This window comes from Dermacentor variabilis, chromosome 2 (genome assembly GCF_050947875.1).
Source record: "Dermacentor variabilis isolate Ectoservices chromosome 2, ASM5094787v1, whole genome shotgun sequence".
In the NCBI taxonomy this organism is placed as follows: Eukaryota; Metazoa; Arthropoda; class Arachnida; order Ixodida; family Ixodidae; genus Dermacentor; species Dermacentor variabilis.
Window position 1 is genome coordinate 12,688,869 of NC_134569.1, and position 15,564 is coordinate 12,704,432.

The 15,564-nt window shown below is 46.0% G+C and overlaps 1 protein-coding gene across 1 annotated transcript in view; it reads right to left on the minus strand.

Moving 5' to 3' along the window:
• Positions 1-15,564, minus strand: part of LOC142571368 (eukaryotic initiation factor 4A-I-like) — a 61,628-nt gene that overhangs the window by 40,631 nt on the left and 5,433 nt on the right. The window contains exon 4 of the mRNA XM_075679653.1: positions 2,009-2,314. Coding sequence (XP_075535768.1) covers positions 2,009-2,314 — 306 coding nt within the window. The remainder of the gene's footprint in view (positions 1-2,008; positions 2,315-15,564) is intronic.

A 15,564-nucleotide genomic window follows, 5' to 3' on the forward strand; every position in this document is an offset into this window, starting at 1 on the left:
TTGCGAGATTTGATGCAGAAGCATAGATGTGAGAATAAGCGGGGCCTTGGTGGAAGAGGCAGGCTGACTGGTGAACTCATAACCAGGCTGAGCACATACTATGGCCGGGCATTGAAGTCTCATGAAGGTGACGTGGCAGGTATGCAAAGAGCTGCGATGGCCACTTACCACCATGTCACATCCACGGCTGAATGCCCAGACCACAGCTTGTGCCCTGCTGGCGAAAGTTTATGGTGCCGGCATAATGCTGCAAAATCAAAGGGCAAGCCTGACCCGAGACACGTCTACAATCTACCAAAAGATGTCACGGAAGCACTGCTGCCTGTTTATATCCGCTTGTCGGAAAAGGCTTTGATTGTAAAATGCCAATGAGGCAAAACGCAGAACTCCAGTGAGAGCTTGCATTCGGTAATTTGGAGTTTGGCCTAAAAAGTTAAATGTGCATTGCTCTTCGCAGTGGAAGCAGCTGTAGGAGAAGCAGTGCTGCGCTTTAACACCGAAGATCTCCATTCTGCAACATAAATTTTGGGGCAGATAGACGTCTGTCACAGGCACTAAAAAAATTAAATTATGGGGTTTTACATGCCGAAACCACTTTCTGGTTATGAGGCACGCCGTAGTGGAGGACTCCGGAAATTTCGACCACCTGGGGATTTTTAACGTGCACCTAAATCTAAGTCCACGGGTGTTTTCGCATTGTCTGTCACAGGCACTGTCTCCAAAAGAGCACGAGAGAAAGACCACCGCCGCAGCATCAGCTCCAGCAAGAAACAGACAGCCAGACTGGAACTTGGAAAACTGGTGAAGAAGCAGCATGAAACCAGGATGCACCCAGACTACGCTTCTGGTGCATTCTGATGAATTACAGCTGTTTTTGCTGGAGTAAAGATGTGCTGTAATTTTTTTCCTTGATTTTTCAAAACAACTATTTTCATGCCCTTCCTGTTTGCCGTAGTGATATGTTTTGTTCTACTTGGGCTATCATTCTAACTTTTTTTTTCCTAGTAAGATAAATAGAGGTGGTGTGTCGAGAAATAAATTTTTTTATAATACTTTTTCGAGACAATTTTGAAAATTAACCTTTCGTTCTAGTATCAAGGCGGGCATTTTTTATGACTAAATTTGACAACCTATAACTTCACTTCCAAATGGCCTAGAACAATAGCTTATACCCAACGACACACTATGAACATTCAATATCGATTCCGTGGTATTAATTAGCTAATTGGGCCTTAAATGAAAGAGATTGTGATTTATATGTCACAAAAAGTATTTGTCCTAGGAAAAATATAATTGCATTTTTGGAATCGGCTGGTAAAACACAGTAACTGTGCAAACTTCATCCAAATTGTTTAAAAAATAAAAATGCTTGAAGTGTATCGTCCCCCCTTAAGCTGAAATGCACACACAAGAAGAAATTGAGGTAATGCTCAAGTACACAGTTGCCAGTCACGTAATTACCCCTGTTGTCATTTAAACAACAGCGAAGGACATGTTCTGAACGGCATCGCACTGCGAGTAAATAAAACGCCAAGCTAATAAGCTTGCACAGAGAATGTCTTCCAACTTTGTTTTTGCCAGCTATCATGTTACAGACCTGAAAAACTCGCTGTGTGCTTGAATAGCAATGATCAGGTCCACAAAGGAGCTACTCTGCATAAGTGGACCAAGTCCTCTAATTGTAATAATATTCTAGGGGCTTTCTGTGCGAAAACCACTAACAAGGAAGGTTTGGTGATTATAAGGAACCTTAGCATATATATATATATGTAAAATTGTACAGCAGGCTGTTATGTCTATGTCGCATCTTCGATTGCAATCTCACCTTGCAGCATATGGGATGTGCTTTACTCTGACAATAAAACAAGTGCCCTGTGCATTTTGTTTGACCATATGCAAGCTTTTCTAGTTATACTTTCAGATTAAATTTTAAAATTAAAACCTGAAACAGTGGGCACACATAATGGCTCTTGAAGCTCATCTTTATGGCAAAAAAATAATAACTCACGCAGGGCCTTGCGGCTGATCATGTCAAAGACACGCCCTGGAGTGCCGACAACTACGTGGACACCTTTCTCCAGCTTGCGGATGTCCTCGCGCACGTTGGTGCCTCCGATGCAGGCATGGCACTGGGCACTCATGTAGTCACCCAGGGCAATGACCACCTTCTGGATCTGCTGCGCCAGCTCGCGTGTCGGCGCCAAGATAAGCGCCTGGCACTCCTTCAATGAGGTGTCAATCTGCTGGAGGATGGCAATCGAGAATGTTGCCGTCTTGCCAGTGCCCGACTGGGCCTGGGCTATCACGTCCATCCCTGAAGAAAAAGAGATGCCCCCCCATCAGCATTTGCAAAGACGCACAGCGACTACAGCCTGAACCCATCCTGTCGGCCCTTGTGCTAGCCCACTGACAAGTTAGGAAACGCACATGCCGCCACAGCTAGCACGAGACTTTGATAGCACGCCGTCAAAGAAAACAACACATTGAACGATATTTATGCCCTATCTTGAACTATCATGCCAAGGAAGCCGCTTTTACCAGGAGTGAAGGCTTGTTAACTCAACACGCGAAAATGAATGCCAGGTCACCTAGAGTTTCTGCACCAGCTCGCTATTGACAGCTTTTGACGGCATCTAATAGATGCCAAGCCAATTTCATTTTATCAGTAAAGACACAGCCTAAACATCACAAAGCAAGCATGACATCGCGAGAATTTGAACAAAGAATGCAAAAAAATGGAAGCTTGGCCTTCACTTTCTCTTCGCCACAATATTATCGGGCAGAATTTTGAATGAATATATTGTCAGTCCAATACCCCTGGTCAGACAGGCAAATAGTGTGTCACTAAGCGAGTGCACTTTGCTGTTAGTGTCAAAAAGTTTAGCGACACTCATTGTAGAACGCACTTGCCTACAAATGCAATCATCGAATTCACTTTGCTCAGTTTAACTGCATAGCCTCATGGGCAGTGCTTTAGATATAAATAATCAGCGGACAATTGGCGCTATTTCTGAAAAAGGTTTTCCTTATTTAAAATATTCTCAGCATTCATGCTTATGAAAATGGCCATTCTTCATCTGCCAAGTGAATCTGTTTCATTTATTAGGCAGCAACACTTCGCCACCATCAGGACTTCCAAACACGTAGTGCATTGCTTGGGTGTTGGGTGCAATGTCTGGTCTTAGCTCGTGATGATGCTCTTATGTTATTTCGCAAATATTGGCTAAAAGAACAACTACCTAATGTGTTGCCTGATTTACCAATAGACAATGGAACCAATTTCAAAGGGCACCTTCCTTTCTTGTCTAGCAGCACGCCCTCCAAGGTAACACTCGCTCAAAGTGCCACTCAATTTCCAATCTGACTCCTGTATAAAAACTGATTGAATGTTTCTCATTAGTGCCCCTTTACTGCGAAAGCATTATATGCCTCCTTACACGAAAATCTGGCGTTGTCGTCGGCGTGACCAAAAGATGGTACCAAAAATGGCCGACGGAGCGACGAGTAAAAGCAAGTCAGAAATGCTCAAATTGGCATAACATTTGTTAGGCGGTCAATTCATGGAAAAGAAAATTTGGTACACTTCGGTCTGGGTGGCAATAGAATCCAGGCCTCCGGGGTGCGAGATGAGCATACCTCAATGACGTCACGGTGGCTGCATGCTTATGGTTGACTAAAGTTGTACCTAGTACATGCGTCATTGCACACGTGACGCCGCTGCCTTCCGCGTATCACTCGCTCTTCGGATTTTATTGATGCTGTGTCTACTGGGATGCACTCCGAAGAGTCTACCTCAGCGACACCTGTGAAAGGTGGTCGCCCACAAAAGCACATCGCGGAAGACAAAGCAAGGGAACACAAAAAGAATGCCATGCAAGTTTACAACGTGCACGATGACATACGGATGAATACCTAAGCGAAAACATTCTTCGAAAGCAAGTACAATGATTTCACATTCCCACATGTAAGCAGTTGTGTCTCTGCCGAGCTTTTTTAATGTGCACATTGCAAGACAGTCGAGCCTCAAGTGTCTGCACACTAAAAAGTACCTCAAGTCAGACCTTGCAAAAGGAATCCTTGATGAGTATACGAAATTGTGTGCATGTAAGGCAAGTCCAAAAATATCGAAACTCCATGCTCTGTTCAAATGCAAAGTAAACATGACAACACGTCATATAGCATACAAACGTTAAAAGCAGTGTAGTAATGCTACTGGCCCAATCCATTTCGGGCAGCTTTCGAAGCAGCCAAAAATGCATTTAGGAGCAGTAAAATAGACTTTTGGAGCAGGTTTGTGAACGGGATTGCAAGCTATATTGCAAGCTATATTATATGGGGCTTTTTACAGTGGGCAATGCATGTGAAAGCATTAAGTGTTCCTTGGTTCATAAATTTAAACACTAAAGATGACTACCACCCCCCCCTTTATCACAGTCCTTACTGTGGACTTTGACGAAGCGGCGGTGTCCCAAGATGTGCTTAAAAAAGCAGGAAGGACTTGGACGTTCTATGTGCAGAATTTGTATGCATTCTGAAAATCTGCGTAATATTGCTCCTAGAACTGTATCCTTTGAGATTGAGCACTTCTGAATAATGGTACCACCAGCAGTATGAAATAGTCACTTATTTTCCCCTGTGCCGTGATTTACCAACAACCATCCACTTGCATCACTGTGATAACTGACACTGATGGAGCGGTTTGCTTTTACTCATCAAGCCACTCATTGTGTGTCGCGCACAGTCGCGCGAAGTGCAGATATAAGCGTGTGACCTTTGACTGTGCACATGTAACGCTGTCAAATTTGGCTGTGATCAGCAAATTCAGTTTGGAGCTTTCTGCCTACACACTAACTTTCGCCATTCTACCCAGTGAGCGCAAGCACAAACTTAGCGAAAGCGTTAGCAGTAGTTGCCAGCATGTCACCTACTGACCCAAACTCGGCCTCCGGCCACCGATCTAGCCAGTGATCTCACGGCCAATCTATGAAGCGGTTTAGTGGTCCAAACATATTAGAGGCTACCTCGCCGTGACAACCTGCCCGCCACCGCATCAGCTGGCAGCATGGCTACAGTAAGGCTTCGACTGCATCCAGCGGCGAAAGTTGCTGTTTGGTGCAGAGCCTACCAAAATCTTGGTAGTGACCGTATGCAATTCTTATGCCGTGAAATAGCCGCTCCAAGAGAAGTGGGCGATAGGAGACCAATTGAATAACGGAAAAGTTGTTCACGGCTGCCATGTCTGCGCAATGTGCACGTTATGTTCGAAAAAATCAATTGAGACACCATACAGCATCCAAAACTTCAGCCACCATATTACATTTATCATACAGAAGCACAGCATCTGGCTTGGTGATAGCACATGTGCTCGCTGCTGCCAGAAAATCGAGGTTGTCCTGTTGCCTAAGCAACTCGCATGTGTCGGGGTGGAAGGTATTGAATATAGACAGCAACCCTCAGAAGAACCATCAGTATGATCCCTTAACTCCGCCCGCCATGAAGTTAAAGCAGCCAATGGTCTTTGCCGTGCCACTTCAGATGGTGCGTTAAAACGTAACTCGAGGACATAGTTCCATTTTTTGAAAGCGCAAGTAACCCTTTTGGTGCAGTACCTGCACCCCCGTTGAGCGCGCATCGGTTGTGCGTTTCATGGATTGCGAATCATTAATGGCTACTTCGGAACAGCAGGCGATTCCTGGAAGTCATGCAGCACTCGCAGACTACTGAGTACGCAGGCCTGAGTGCACTGTTGCACATACAGTGCAGCCGATAAAGGCACGCCAAGTTCCATTTGCTGACACGGCTGCCTTGGAATTTGTTGTCGCTGATTTCTGCACTCGGAGCTCACTGTTTCTGTCTTTATATGTTATTCAGACATTTTGCATATTCAAGAAGTCTTCGAGCGCAGCCTTCCATGTTGGATTTATCAAAGCAGTGCACTTCTTTACATTAACACCTACAGCCGCAGATTGCTGTCAGCATCAAATATTGTGCCAAAGGTGCATTGCTGATATGAAATAATGTCAAAACGTAGCAAAACATGCGTATCTGCATGTAGGTGCAGTGTTTCACCCCGAGACGAGTCAATATCCGTAACCGAACCACTCAAAGGGGGTCTTAAAAACCGCATATAGCGCAAGAAAGATTTTTGGGAACTACTTGTTTCGGCGTCCAATGCCTAATCTACACCGTATCAAAGCCGTATTTGCCGAAGAACGCACCCTAACTATCCGGAAAAAAATTTGTCAGTAAAGCCCGACTTCAATTCATCAGGGTGTCTACCAAGTTGACATTTCCAAATTCCCGAGTTTTCCAGGTTTTCCTTGAGCACCTTTGCCAAATTTCCTGAATGAGCCAGAACTTTGTTTTATGTCAAGACAGGCTGACACCATGTTGCTTGATGCTGTCACTCTTAGTAAGCATGTTGAAACAAAAAAAAATTACAATCCATAAGGAGAAATATCTATTTTATTTAAAAAAAAAAACAGAGGGCACAGCGAAAAGAATGGTAAAACCCATTCCAAATTGAGTCTAACATTTTTAAATACCAATGAAAAGGAGATGCATACAGAAGCAAATGTTTTAGAATATGAGCTATTTCTATGAACTGATAGCAAGCTCACAGGTATGAGGCCCGAACTTTGTCACAAGTGAGATTCTCAACAGTTGGTAAGCCAACCTCAACTGTCCTGACATACTCTTCAGCCCCTGCACAACACCTCCGTCTTGCGTTTCACTGCTTTAAAATGTTCATCTTGGTTTGGATGAGGCACAGCTGCATCTCAGCGTCAGCCAACACTGTTTTTGATCTCAAGCTCCTTCAAAGAAGCGGCGGCACGCTTCCTTTCCCGTTCATTCCTCAATGCATAGGTCCTTTCTGTTCTCATCGTCCTTCCGCCGCACGTTCGCAACACGGACCATTTAAAGCATCCCCTTAGTCAGTTGTACAGCCAATGTCCGGTTTGTTTTTTTTACTTTCTACGGCTGCAAAAACTTCCGAAAAAATGAATGCACGTCTTTTAGTGCCCTTAAGAGGACGCGGTGGTTTTCGCATCACGAAAAATGGCCAAAAAATTGAATTTTTCAAAATCACATTTTTAATTTCTATTACTCTTTCTATCTGATTCCGAAATATCATCGCTGTAAACCACATAGAAGTGCTCTAAAATATCTGTTTCATCAGCCAAGGTGGCAAAAAATTTCGCGGAAATAAAGAAAAAACAGCATTTTTCAAGCCACAATATCTCCGGAACGGCGCAACCAAGCACTGCCATCTTGGTTTCGTTGGAAAACACATTTCTCAGTCTTCAAATTTGCCGCTTCATCTACCTCCTCCATGCAGAAACAAGTATACAAAAACAAATGATTGAAGGTCGTGCCGGAGTCTGCAAAGGTCGTGCCGGAGTATGCGGAGCCCGCGTCTCGGCATTTCACGCGTCGGCACCTCGAACTGCGCGACTAAGCACATCAAGTGTCAACTCCTTGAGCCCGCAACTAGGCATTTCGAGCATCGACACCTCGGATTCTGCGGCTAGCTACTTCGCGCTTCGGCACCTCAGATTGCGCGACTAAGCACATTGAATGTAGACTCTTCGAGCCCACAGCTACTAATTTCATGCGTCGGCACCTTGGACTGCGCGATAAGCACATCAAGTATCAACGCCTCGAGCCCGCGACTAGGCATTTCGCATGTCGACACCTCGAACTGTGCGAATCGAAGGGCAGACACCCAATCAGTCGCCTGTAAGCAAAGACAGCAAAAATTACAATTCTGGTGCATTTTGTAAGATGTGAACTGCTCCAAGAAATTTGAAAGACGTTTTCTCAAAAGTGTGTTTTGGGCATTCTGCGTTGTCTGCGGGAAGGGTAGCATTGGAATGCCTGGACCAATCTTGATCCTGTTTGTTTTTATGTATTCCCTGAAGTGTGCTTGAGGGCATGACAGTCTTCAATATCTTGCTGAGGGCTTAGTTTTCTTTTCTGCATGCTAATTTGTGAATGACAAGTTCTGGTACAATTAGTAAAAGTGAACATGATGTTTTGTATTAAAAAAAATAAAGCAGTTAAAAAATTTTTCAGAACTTTTGCACCCTGTAGTGCTCTTTTGGGCAATTTTACCCAAGATTAAAGCTACTGGCAGCTACCTGGCATGTTTCGTTACAGTGCCAAGTTTTCCACAAGCGGAACACATGTAACATTTTGTAACTTGAAAACTAGTCAAGGCATCGTAATGAAACTGCGTATTTCTTTATTTCAGACACTTTTGAGTGTGACTGCCAAATTTCGTTGCGCTATGTCAAGAAACAAAAAGTTAGCTCTGATCCCCACCTCCCCACTTAAGGGCTGGAATCGCCACCAGGCACATCTGAAAAAGCTCTGAAGGACTATTAGGCATATCGGTGCACATACTGTGACAGGAGATGCAGAGTGCACGCGTGTATAATTAAGGAATACAAACTGTGTCCCGTGCCAATTGCCCTTTCACATGCTTGTTATGCTTCACCGCATAACAGTCCTTTATTGAGGTGAAGCCAAATTTTGGGAACTGGCATTATGCAACGTGCCATGCTTTTGAAGTTTCGAAGCCAATTGAGAGGACCACAAAGGCGGAGTCGGTGCCATTGCTCACAGCGACGAATTCTTTCAATGAGAAACACGGCACCAACAGGCAAGAAGCTTAGCAGCGAATGTTGAAGGAGCTAGGCATAGTGTATGCTGCGGTGGTTGCTATGGCTGCCAGCGGATCCGCATGCTAGAGCGCCAGTTCCGAGGCGGCGAGGTAATCAAAATGGCGACGGTGGGAGGCCCCGATTAATGCCGTTTCGGACCTGCAGCCACAGCAACAAGTCCGGAAAACCAGACTGCGAAGGGTTCTTGCACCCGAAATTTCAGGCGTTCGCATACACCAAGTCTATGGGGTACCAGATTTACTCACATAATAGGCACACCCCCAGTTTGGTTGCAAATCTTCATTTTCGCACATAATAGGTGCACCCTGAACTTGGCACTGTGATCAGTAACATATTTACATGATTGCAAGCCAACGCCCTCCTCCCCCTCCATCTCAGGTGGACAAAAAAAAACATGTACGCACATACCGCAACCCAAGCTTATTAAATATTTGCTGAACTGACTAGTCCTCACTAGTGTTGCTGCCGTCGCAGCTGCTGTGGACCCACAGCACATACAACATTGCGAAAACCAGTTTTGTTAACTACCGATATCCCCCCTGCCCCGAAACGCCACGAAGCACAACAACCTAACGTGCCGCCGAAAAAAAAAAAAAAACAGAAAATGCATCGAGCAAAAACAAGTTCTTCCATCAACTATTGATAACCTCGCCTGCCCTCCAAACCGTCGCACGGAAAGCTGGGCGACTCGACACAAGCGGCAGTGCCATCACCATCAATGCTCCCCACAGGCAAAGAAAAAAAGACGCCAAATCTCGCCATTTTGCAAGCGGCGTGTGGTTCATGGGGTCGCGTGTTCCGCAATGGGAAGTACGGGAACTACATCGCTGCATTCAGATTGAAAGCTGTGCAGTATGCACTAGAGCATGGGAACTGTGCTGCAAGCAGGCATTTCAGTGTTGGAGAAACCAGCATTCGCTACTGGTGAGGTCAGCAGGAAAAACTTCAGGCCACCAAAAAAGGCACGACGGGCCTTCCGCGGTGCAAAGTCCGGAAAGTATCCACAAGTGTAGGAGCAACTCGTTCAGCACATACGAGACCTTCGACACGACGGTTGAACTGTCTCCCTTGACATAGTGCAGACTGAGGCATGCAGAATTGCCTGAGCACAGGGCATCGAAGCGCAAGTTTTCAAGGCAAGCTCCAGGTGTACAATGCGCTTCATGCAACGCCATGAACTCACCCCCGAGAAGGCGCACAATGTTGTGCCAGTGCTTGCCCTCAGCATATGAGGACAAGGTACTGGAGTTTCACCGTTTTGTTATAGGGCTCCAGCAGCAAAAGAACTTCATTTTGTCCCAGATTGGGAATGCAGATCAGACCGCCCTCTGTTTCAACATGCCCAGAAACACGACTAGAGGAGAAAGGTGCATGAAAAAAGTGTGCTTATTAGAACATCTGGAGCAGAAAAAGAAAAATGTACTGTGATGTCAGCGGTGACTACAGATGGGCGTAAACTGCCATCTTATGTTATTTTTAAAAGTAACACGCACTGAAAGAGAAATTTCCCTCGAGACATCTACGTCAAGGTCCAGGAGAAAGGCTGGATGTCCGCGGAGTTGATGGTAGGTTGGATCAAGACCATCTGGGGCCGGCGGCCGGGCGGCCTGTTGTATCCAACCATGCTAGTTTCAGACAGTTTTCGCAGGCACCTTGTAGAAGGTGTACGAGAAGTTGATAGAGCTGCGCACAGATGTTGCCGCAATTCCAGGAAGCCTCACTTGGGTACTGCAGCCTTTGGACGTGTCCTTAAGGGGGTAAGAAGTGTTTAGGAACTTCTTTTTTTACTAAATTTAATAGAAATTGTCAGCCAGACAGAGCTTTTCATGCTGATTTCAAAAATATAATCACTTCTTAAATTGACAGTGGTTCCAGATACAATTAAGATTAATCACCCATTGTTTATCTGAACAACTGTAAGAAGAGTATCAGCAAGAATGTTTATAAAGACATATGGCTGGGTACTACAAGTGTAAGCAACACAACTGTAGGACTACTATTTTTTTAATTGCAGCTATTAGCAATTTTACAGCAATTTGAAGTTCGATCTCCAGAGACGGCGATCATGTGGTCCAGTTAGCAACCAGGTTTTAAAATTTACAAAGGCAAAATTAAAAATCTGCTCCTAGCATTGTGTAAGCACGCAGATGTAGCTACATGCCGCTGTTAAAATTGATTCTAAGGTGCCAAGAAGTCCGAGATAGCGCTTCGGCACGCTTAAAAAACACCAAGAACGAGATTCTGAGATAACTAGAAAAAAAAAAAATTAGCTTATTTTTATAACGGAACACTACAAAATATTTCCCTATATACAAGTGCATATACAGTCGAGCCCACTTATAATGGCCCCACTTAAGACGAACGCTCGCTTATCACGAACAAGTCCGGCGTGACCGTCAAAACATACATTAGGGCTATGGCACTCTGTCTCGGCCACAACAAACGCCCGTGAGCCTAGCCAATCGGCTACAGCGAACGCCTTGGTGTCGTGGACCACTTTCCACGTGGCGAGAGCTGCCGACCCTGCGCTGTGCACGCTCCGAGAATCGGCTTCCCGTGGCGTCTCACCAGAGGCATGGAGGACCAGCGATGTGGCGAGGGGATCGCCGCAAAAACGAAACAAACAAAAAAAAACAGCGTGCCACCGCACCTCACATGACTGCGTGACTGACTTTCTTGCTTGTGGTTGTGCTCGCTGTGCTAGCGTTGGCGGCGTTGTTTCCTACTGGTGTGCTCCTGTGCACATCTGAGATGACAGATTCGCCAGCGTCTACTTCGACAGTGAAGCGAAAAGCTTTGTACTTTGCCACAAAATTGTTGATTTTGAAAGACCAAGGCGCGAAAAACCACGAACTGGTGAAAATGTATGGTTTGTCAAAATAGACAATATCCAAAATACTGAAAGAGAAGGACAAAATCTACAAGAGTGCCGCCACGAACTCCATGACGAGGAAGCGCCTACGCAAAGCCACATATGCAGACGTTGAAGACTCACTTCTAAAGCGGTTCCTTGATGCTCAAGCACGCAATGTTCCCATCAGCGGTCTGCTGATGTTGTCCAAAGTAAAGGACATTGCGTTCCTCCTGGACTTCTTAGATTTTTCCCCTGGCAATGGCTGGCTCTGTTGCTTCAAGCTCCGCCACGGAATTATTTTCCAAGCCTATCAACGACGAATCAGCATCGGTAAACGATGAAGACATCAACAAATGGATGTCTAAAAACTTGGCCCGTGTATCAAGTTATGCTGAAAGGGATGTGTATAACGCCAATGAAACGGCCCTATTTTATCAAATGCTGCCTGGCAAAACGCACGCTATGAAGGGTGACACATGTGCTGGCAGAGAGCACAGCGAAGTTCGCATAACTGTGCTTTTGTGCACCAAGATGAATGGAAGCGGTCTATGCTTGCCATTTGTCATCGGCAAATCAGAGGCCACGTTGCTTCCGCACATATGTACCAGTGCAGTACAGGTATAACTTGAAGTCGTGGATGACACGCAAGTTGTTCGTGGAATGGCTAATTGATTTTGACAGCAGCACGGTGAAGAAAGGGCGCAAAGTTCTGATTCTAGGCAACTGTACCGCCCACCATGTCTAAGCTGTCTTAATGGCAGTTGAGCTGCTTTTTCTGCCGCCTAATGTAACGTCAAAAGTGCAACTGCTGGACATGGGCATAATATGGTCGTTTAAAGCAGCCTACAGCGCCGTGTTGTGCAGTGGATGCTGATTGCAGTCGATCGCCCCGTTACCAATGTGCCTCTGCATGTTTTGCTGTACTCGGTGGTTGAAATAATCAAAGCGGCGTGGATGGAAGTGACACCCGAATGCATCCAGAATTGTTTTCGCAAGGCCGGCTTCGCCGACGCATCTGAAGCCGGCTGAAGACACTCAACAAAGCCAGCCTGACGACGACTTGTGGCGACTCGTTGAAGCTAACCTGGCCGGCTGCAATCGTGATTGGCAAAGATTTTGTTGAAGGAGACAACGCTGCTGAAGTTGCAGAGTCGTTTTGCGACAGGACCAGCCATCCGGGAAGTGCAGGCATCAAGCAATGCTGAAGCATCGGACGACGACAGCAATCCATCGGAGCCAGCAGCCGTAAGCGCGACCACAGCAGTGAGCCACACTGAGGCACATAGAAATCTTGTGTATTTTAAGGCCTTGGGTGACGAACACATCGCAGCTTTGAACAAGCCTGAAACCGCCGTCATTGGATGTGTTCTGAAGAGGCAGACAACTATCACCGATTTTTTTTTTCTCAATAAATTTTTTTTTGAATGATGTCAATTTTTGTGTGTGACCCACGTATCACAAACTTCTGGATACAACAAACAAATTCCACGTGACAATAAGGTTTGTTATAAGCGGGCTCAACTTTATTACAGTAAAACCTCGTTAAACCGTAACCGATTAAACAGTAGTTTCGTTTTAAAAGTAGTAAAGTCAAATCCCCGACTCAGCGGCCATTGAACATAATGTGTTTTGTATCTGCATAAACCATACCAGCTTACTGCGTACGTATCGGTTAACACGTGTTTCCACTTTTCGTCACGCAAACACGGCGGTGCGTCGTCTCCATCGTGCGGCCCAGCAGAACAAACCTCAGAGATCGGAACAATGGCCTCCAAGCGCCCTGTGCGTTTGCATGTGAAGCCACATCAACATCATTTCGGCAACATGCCAGAGAGTGTTGTGGCATCGTGCATGCAAGGACTCACGTCATGCCAAAGCTGGCAAAAAAGACGCCGTATGCTCAGCATAGCAAAAAAATTAGACATTGTTTGTGCTATCAAACGTGACACAAAGAAGTCGGCACTGGCAGCAACAGGGATCTGCTGTTGACTACGGTGTGTGGCATTTGGAATGCGAAGAAATTGCTCGGCAGCGCTGCTGCGACCATGAAGAGATGTCTGCTACGAGGTTCGACTTGTCACCATCGTTGCCTCTGTTGTTGCCGAAGTGTCGGGTAGCAATAGTGATGAGGACAACATGGAAAGCGACAGCACGGGCGATTCAGGTCCGACAGTGGCAGAAGCTGTGCGTTCGTCAGCCTCATGAATGCAATTATAGCGACGAGAACAACACCCCGCAATGAAAAAGGCACCCTGCGGCTTCTGCAGCGCTACTGCGCGCGTGCATGGAGAATATGTAATGCTAACGAGGAATCTGCCATGCAAGTGTTTGCTGAGAAGAGGGGGGGATGGCTGAAAAGCTGCCTCGCAGCTTCAGTAAGTTTGAGGCCGCTGTCATCGCTGCTAAGCCGCCGTGGCATTAGACGAAAAATATCCCTTTTGTCGCGCAAAGTGAATAAATACTGCACGTTTTTTCCCCTTTCATTGCACTCTCCGAGTTACATTTTTGACAGGTAAGTGGTCGATCTCGTGCTATTTCGTTTAAACAGTACTACCGTTTAGTACATACTTTTTCTGAGCTCCAGCCAACTACGGTTTAACGAAGTTTCACTGTAGTAGCCTCCAGGAATGTAATCTGTCTGGCTAGTGTCCCTATGGTGATGCCTTCTGAGCACCCACTGCAAGTTTTCAGCAGATACATGCTCAGCAGACTTAACCAGCATCTCGTTTGTCCTGGCAGCAGTGTCATCAACGTGATTTAGTAGTTCCGAATTTCGGCCAGTAGTAGGAGTTGGCGCTAAAGCTTAACGTTTTCCTTGAGCTCCACTGTCAATACACCACAAAAATTGCGGCTGCAGAATAGTAGCGTCGTGCCGAAACGTCGATGAAACTCAGCTGTTGTCAGGAGCACTTTGGGGACGCAGTCTGCACTCGCTGCAGAAGATCGGAAGTTCGATGCTCGTACAAGTCGCATATCACGCTTCCGCGCACCAAACATCTGCACCGTCTTGGGCTTCGTTGCCAGCATCGCGTGCAGCAAAGAACTAGCGAAAAAAAAAAAAAAAAAGCTGAGAAAATAATCTAAAAGATAGCGCAAGGCGTTGAGCAGCTCGCAAGCAGGGCGTCTGTTAAGGCGGACGGAGCAAGGGGCAACGACGACACGAGCGCGGCATCAAAGGGAGCAGCCGCTGCCACCCACACAGCAGCCAATGGCAGGCACGCTTTAGCCCGCGGGATTTGAACACGCTGCTCCGGCCAATCAGTGCTCATCGCATTGCAGGAAAACGCCAATAGCACCTCAACTGCGCTGATGATGCCATTTTGCAAGGCGTCAAAACAGAGAAAAGGAATTCACACTCAAAACAGCACTAAGATGGCGCGGGCAGGCCGCATGGGCAGGGAATGGCGTGCGCGCAAAGTTTGATTTCATTTCGGCATTTGCGCGCGTTTTGTGGGCCGCGGTGGCCTCAAAAGTAGAGTTGTTTTTTTTTTGTACTTTGCGGTTGAATTAGGTGCTGATAATTACAGATCAGGTAGTTTATGAGACATACAACCCAAAAATATTGTTTTTCAAATATCGACATTTTTGCAATTTTTCGGTTTCCGAGGGCCGCATCCCCCTTTAATGCAGCAGTCAGTGGCCGAATAACCTGTGGTCGTGCAGCGTGAAACAAAGAACCATCGCAAGCCTTGCAGTAAACTTATTTTCTGCTGCATTTTGCTGTCGTAACATTTCTTGCTGTTTCAGCATGTCGTCTTCATGTTAGCTGGTTAGTGCTGAATGGCTTCAGTTCGCTGAGCAGAACGAGCTAGCGGTGCATTTTCAAGTTACGGATTAAATACAGCAATTGTTTCTCTCACTTGAACATGAAATGGTAGCACCCTCTTACTCCCTGCTGCTCGAGCCATTGACCAAATCAGCCGCAGACACAGTGGAATCGCGAGATCTGCGATGTTTCAAAGCACACATGATGCTTCCAAAGGCAGCCGTTTTGGCTTTTAACTCCGACAAGCACGTGCACAT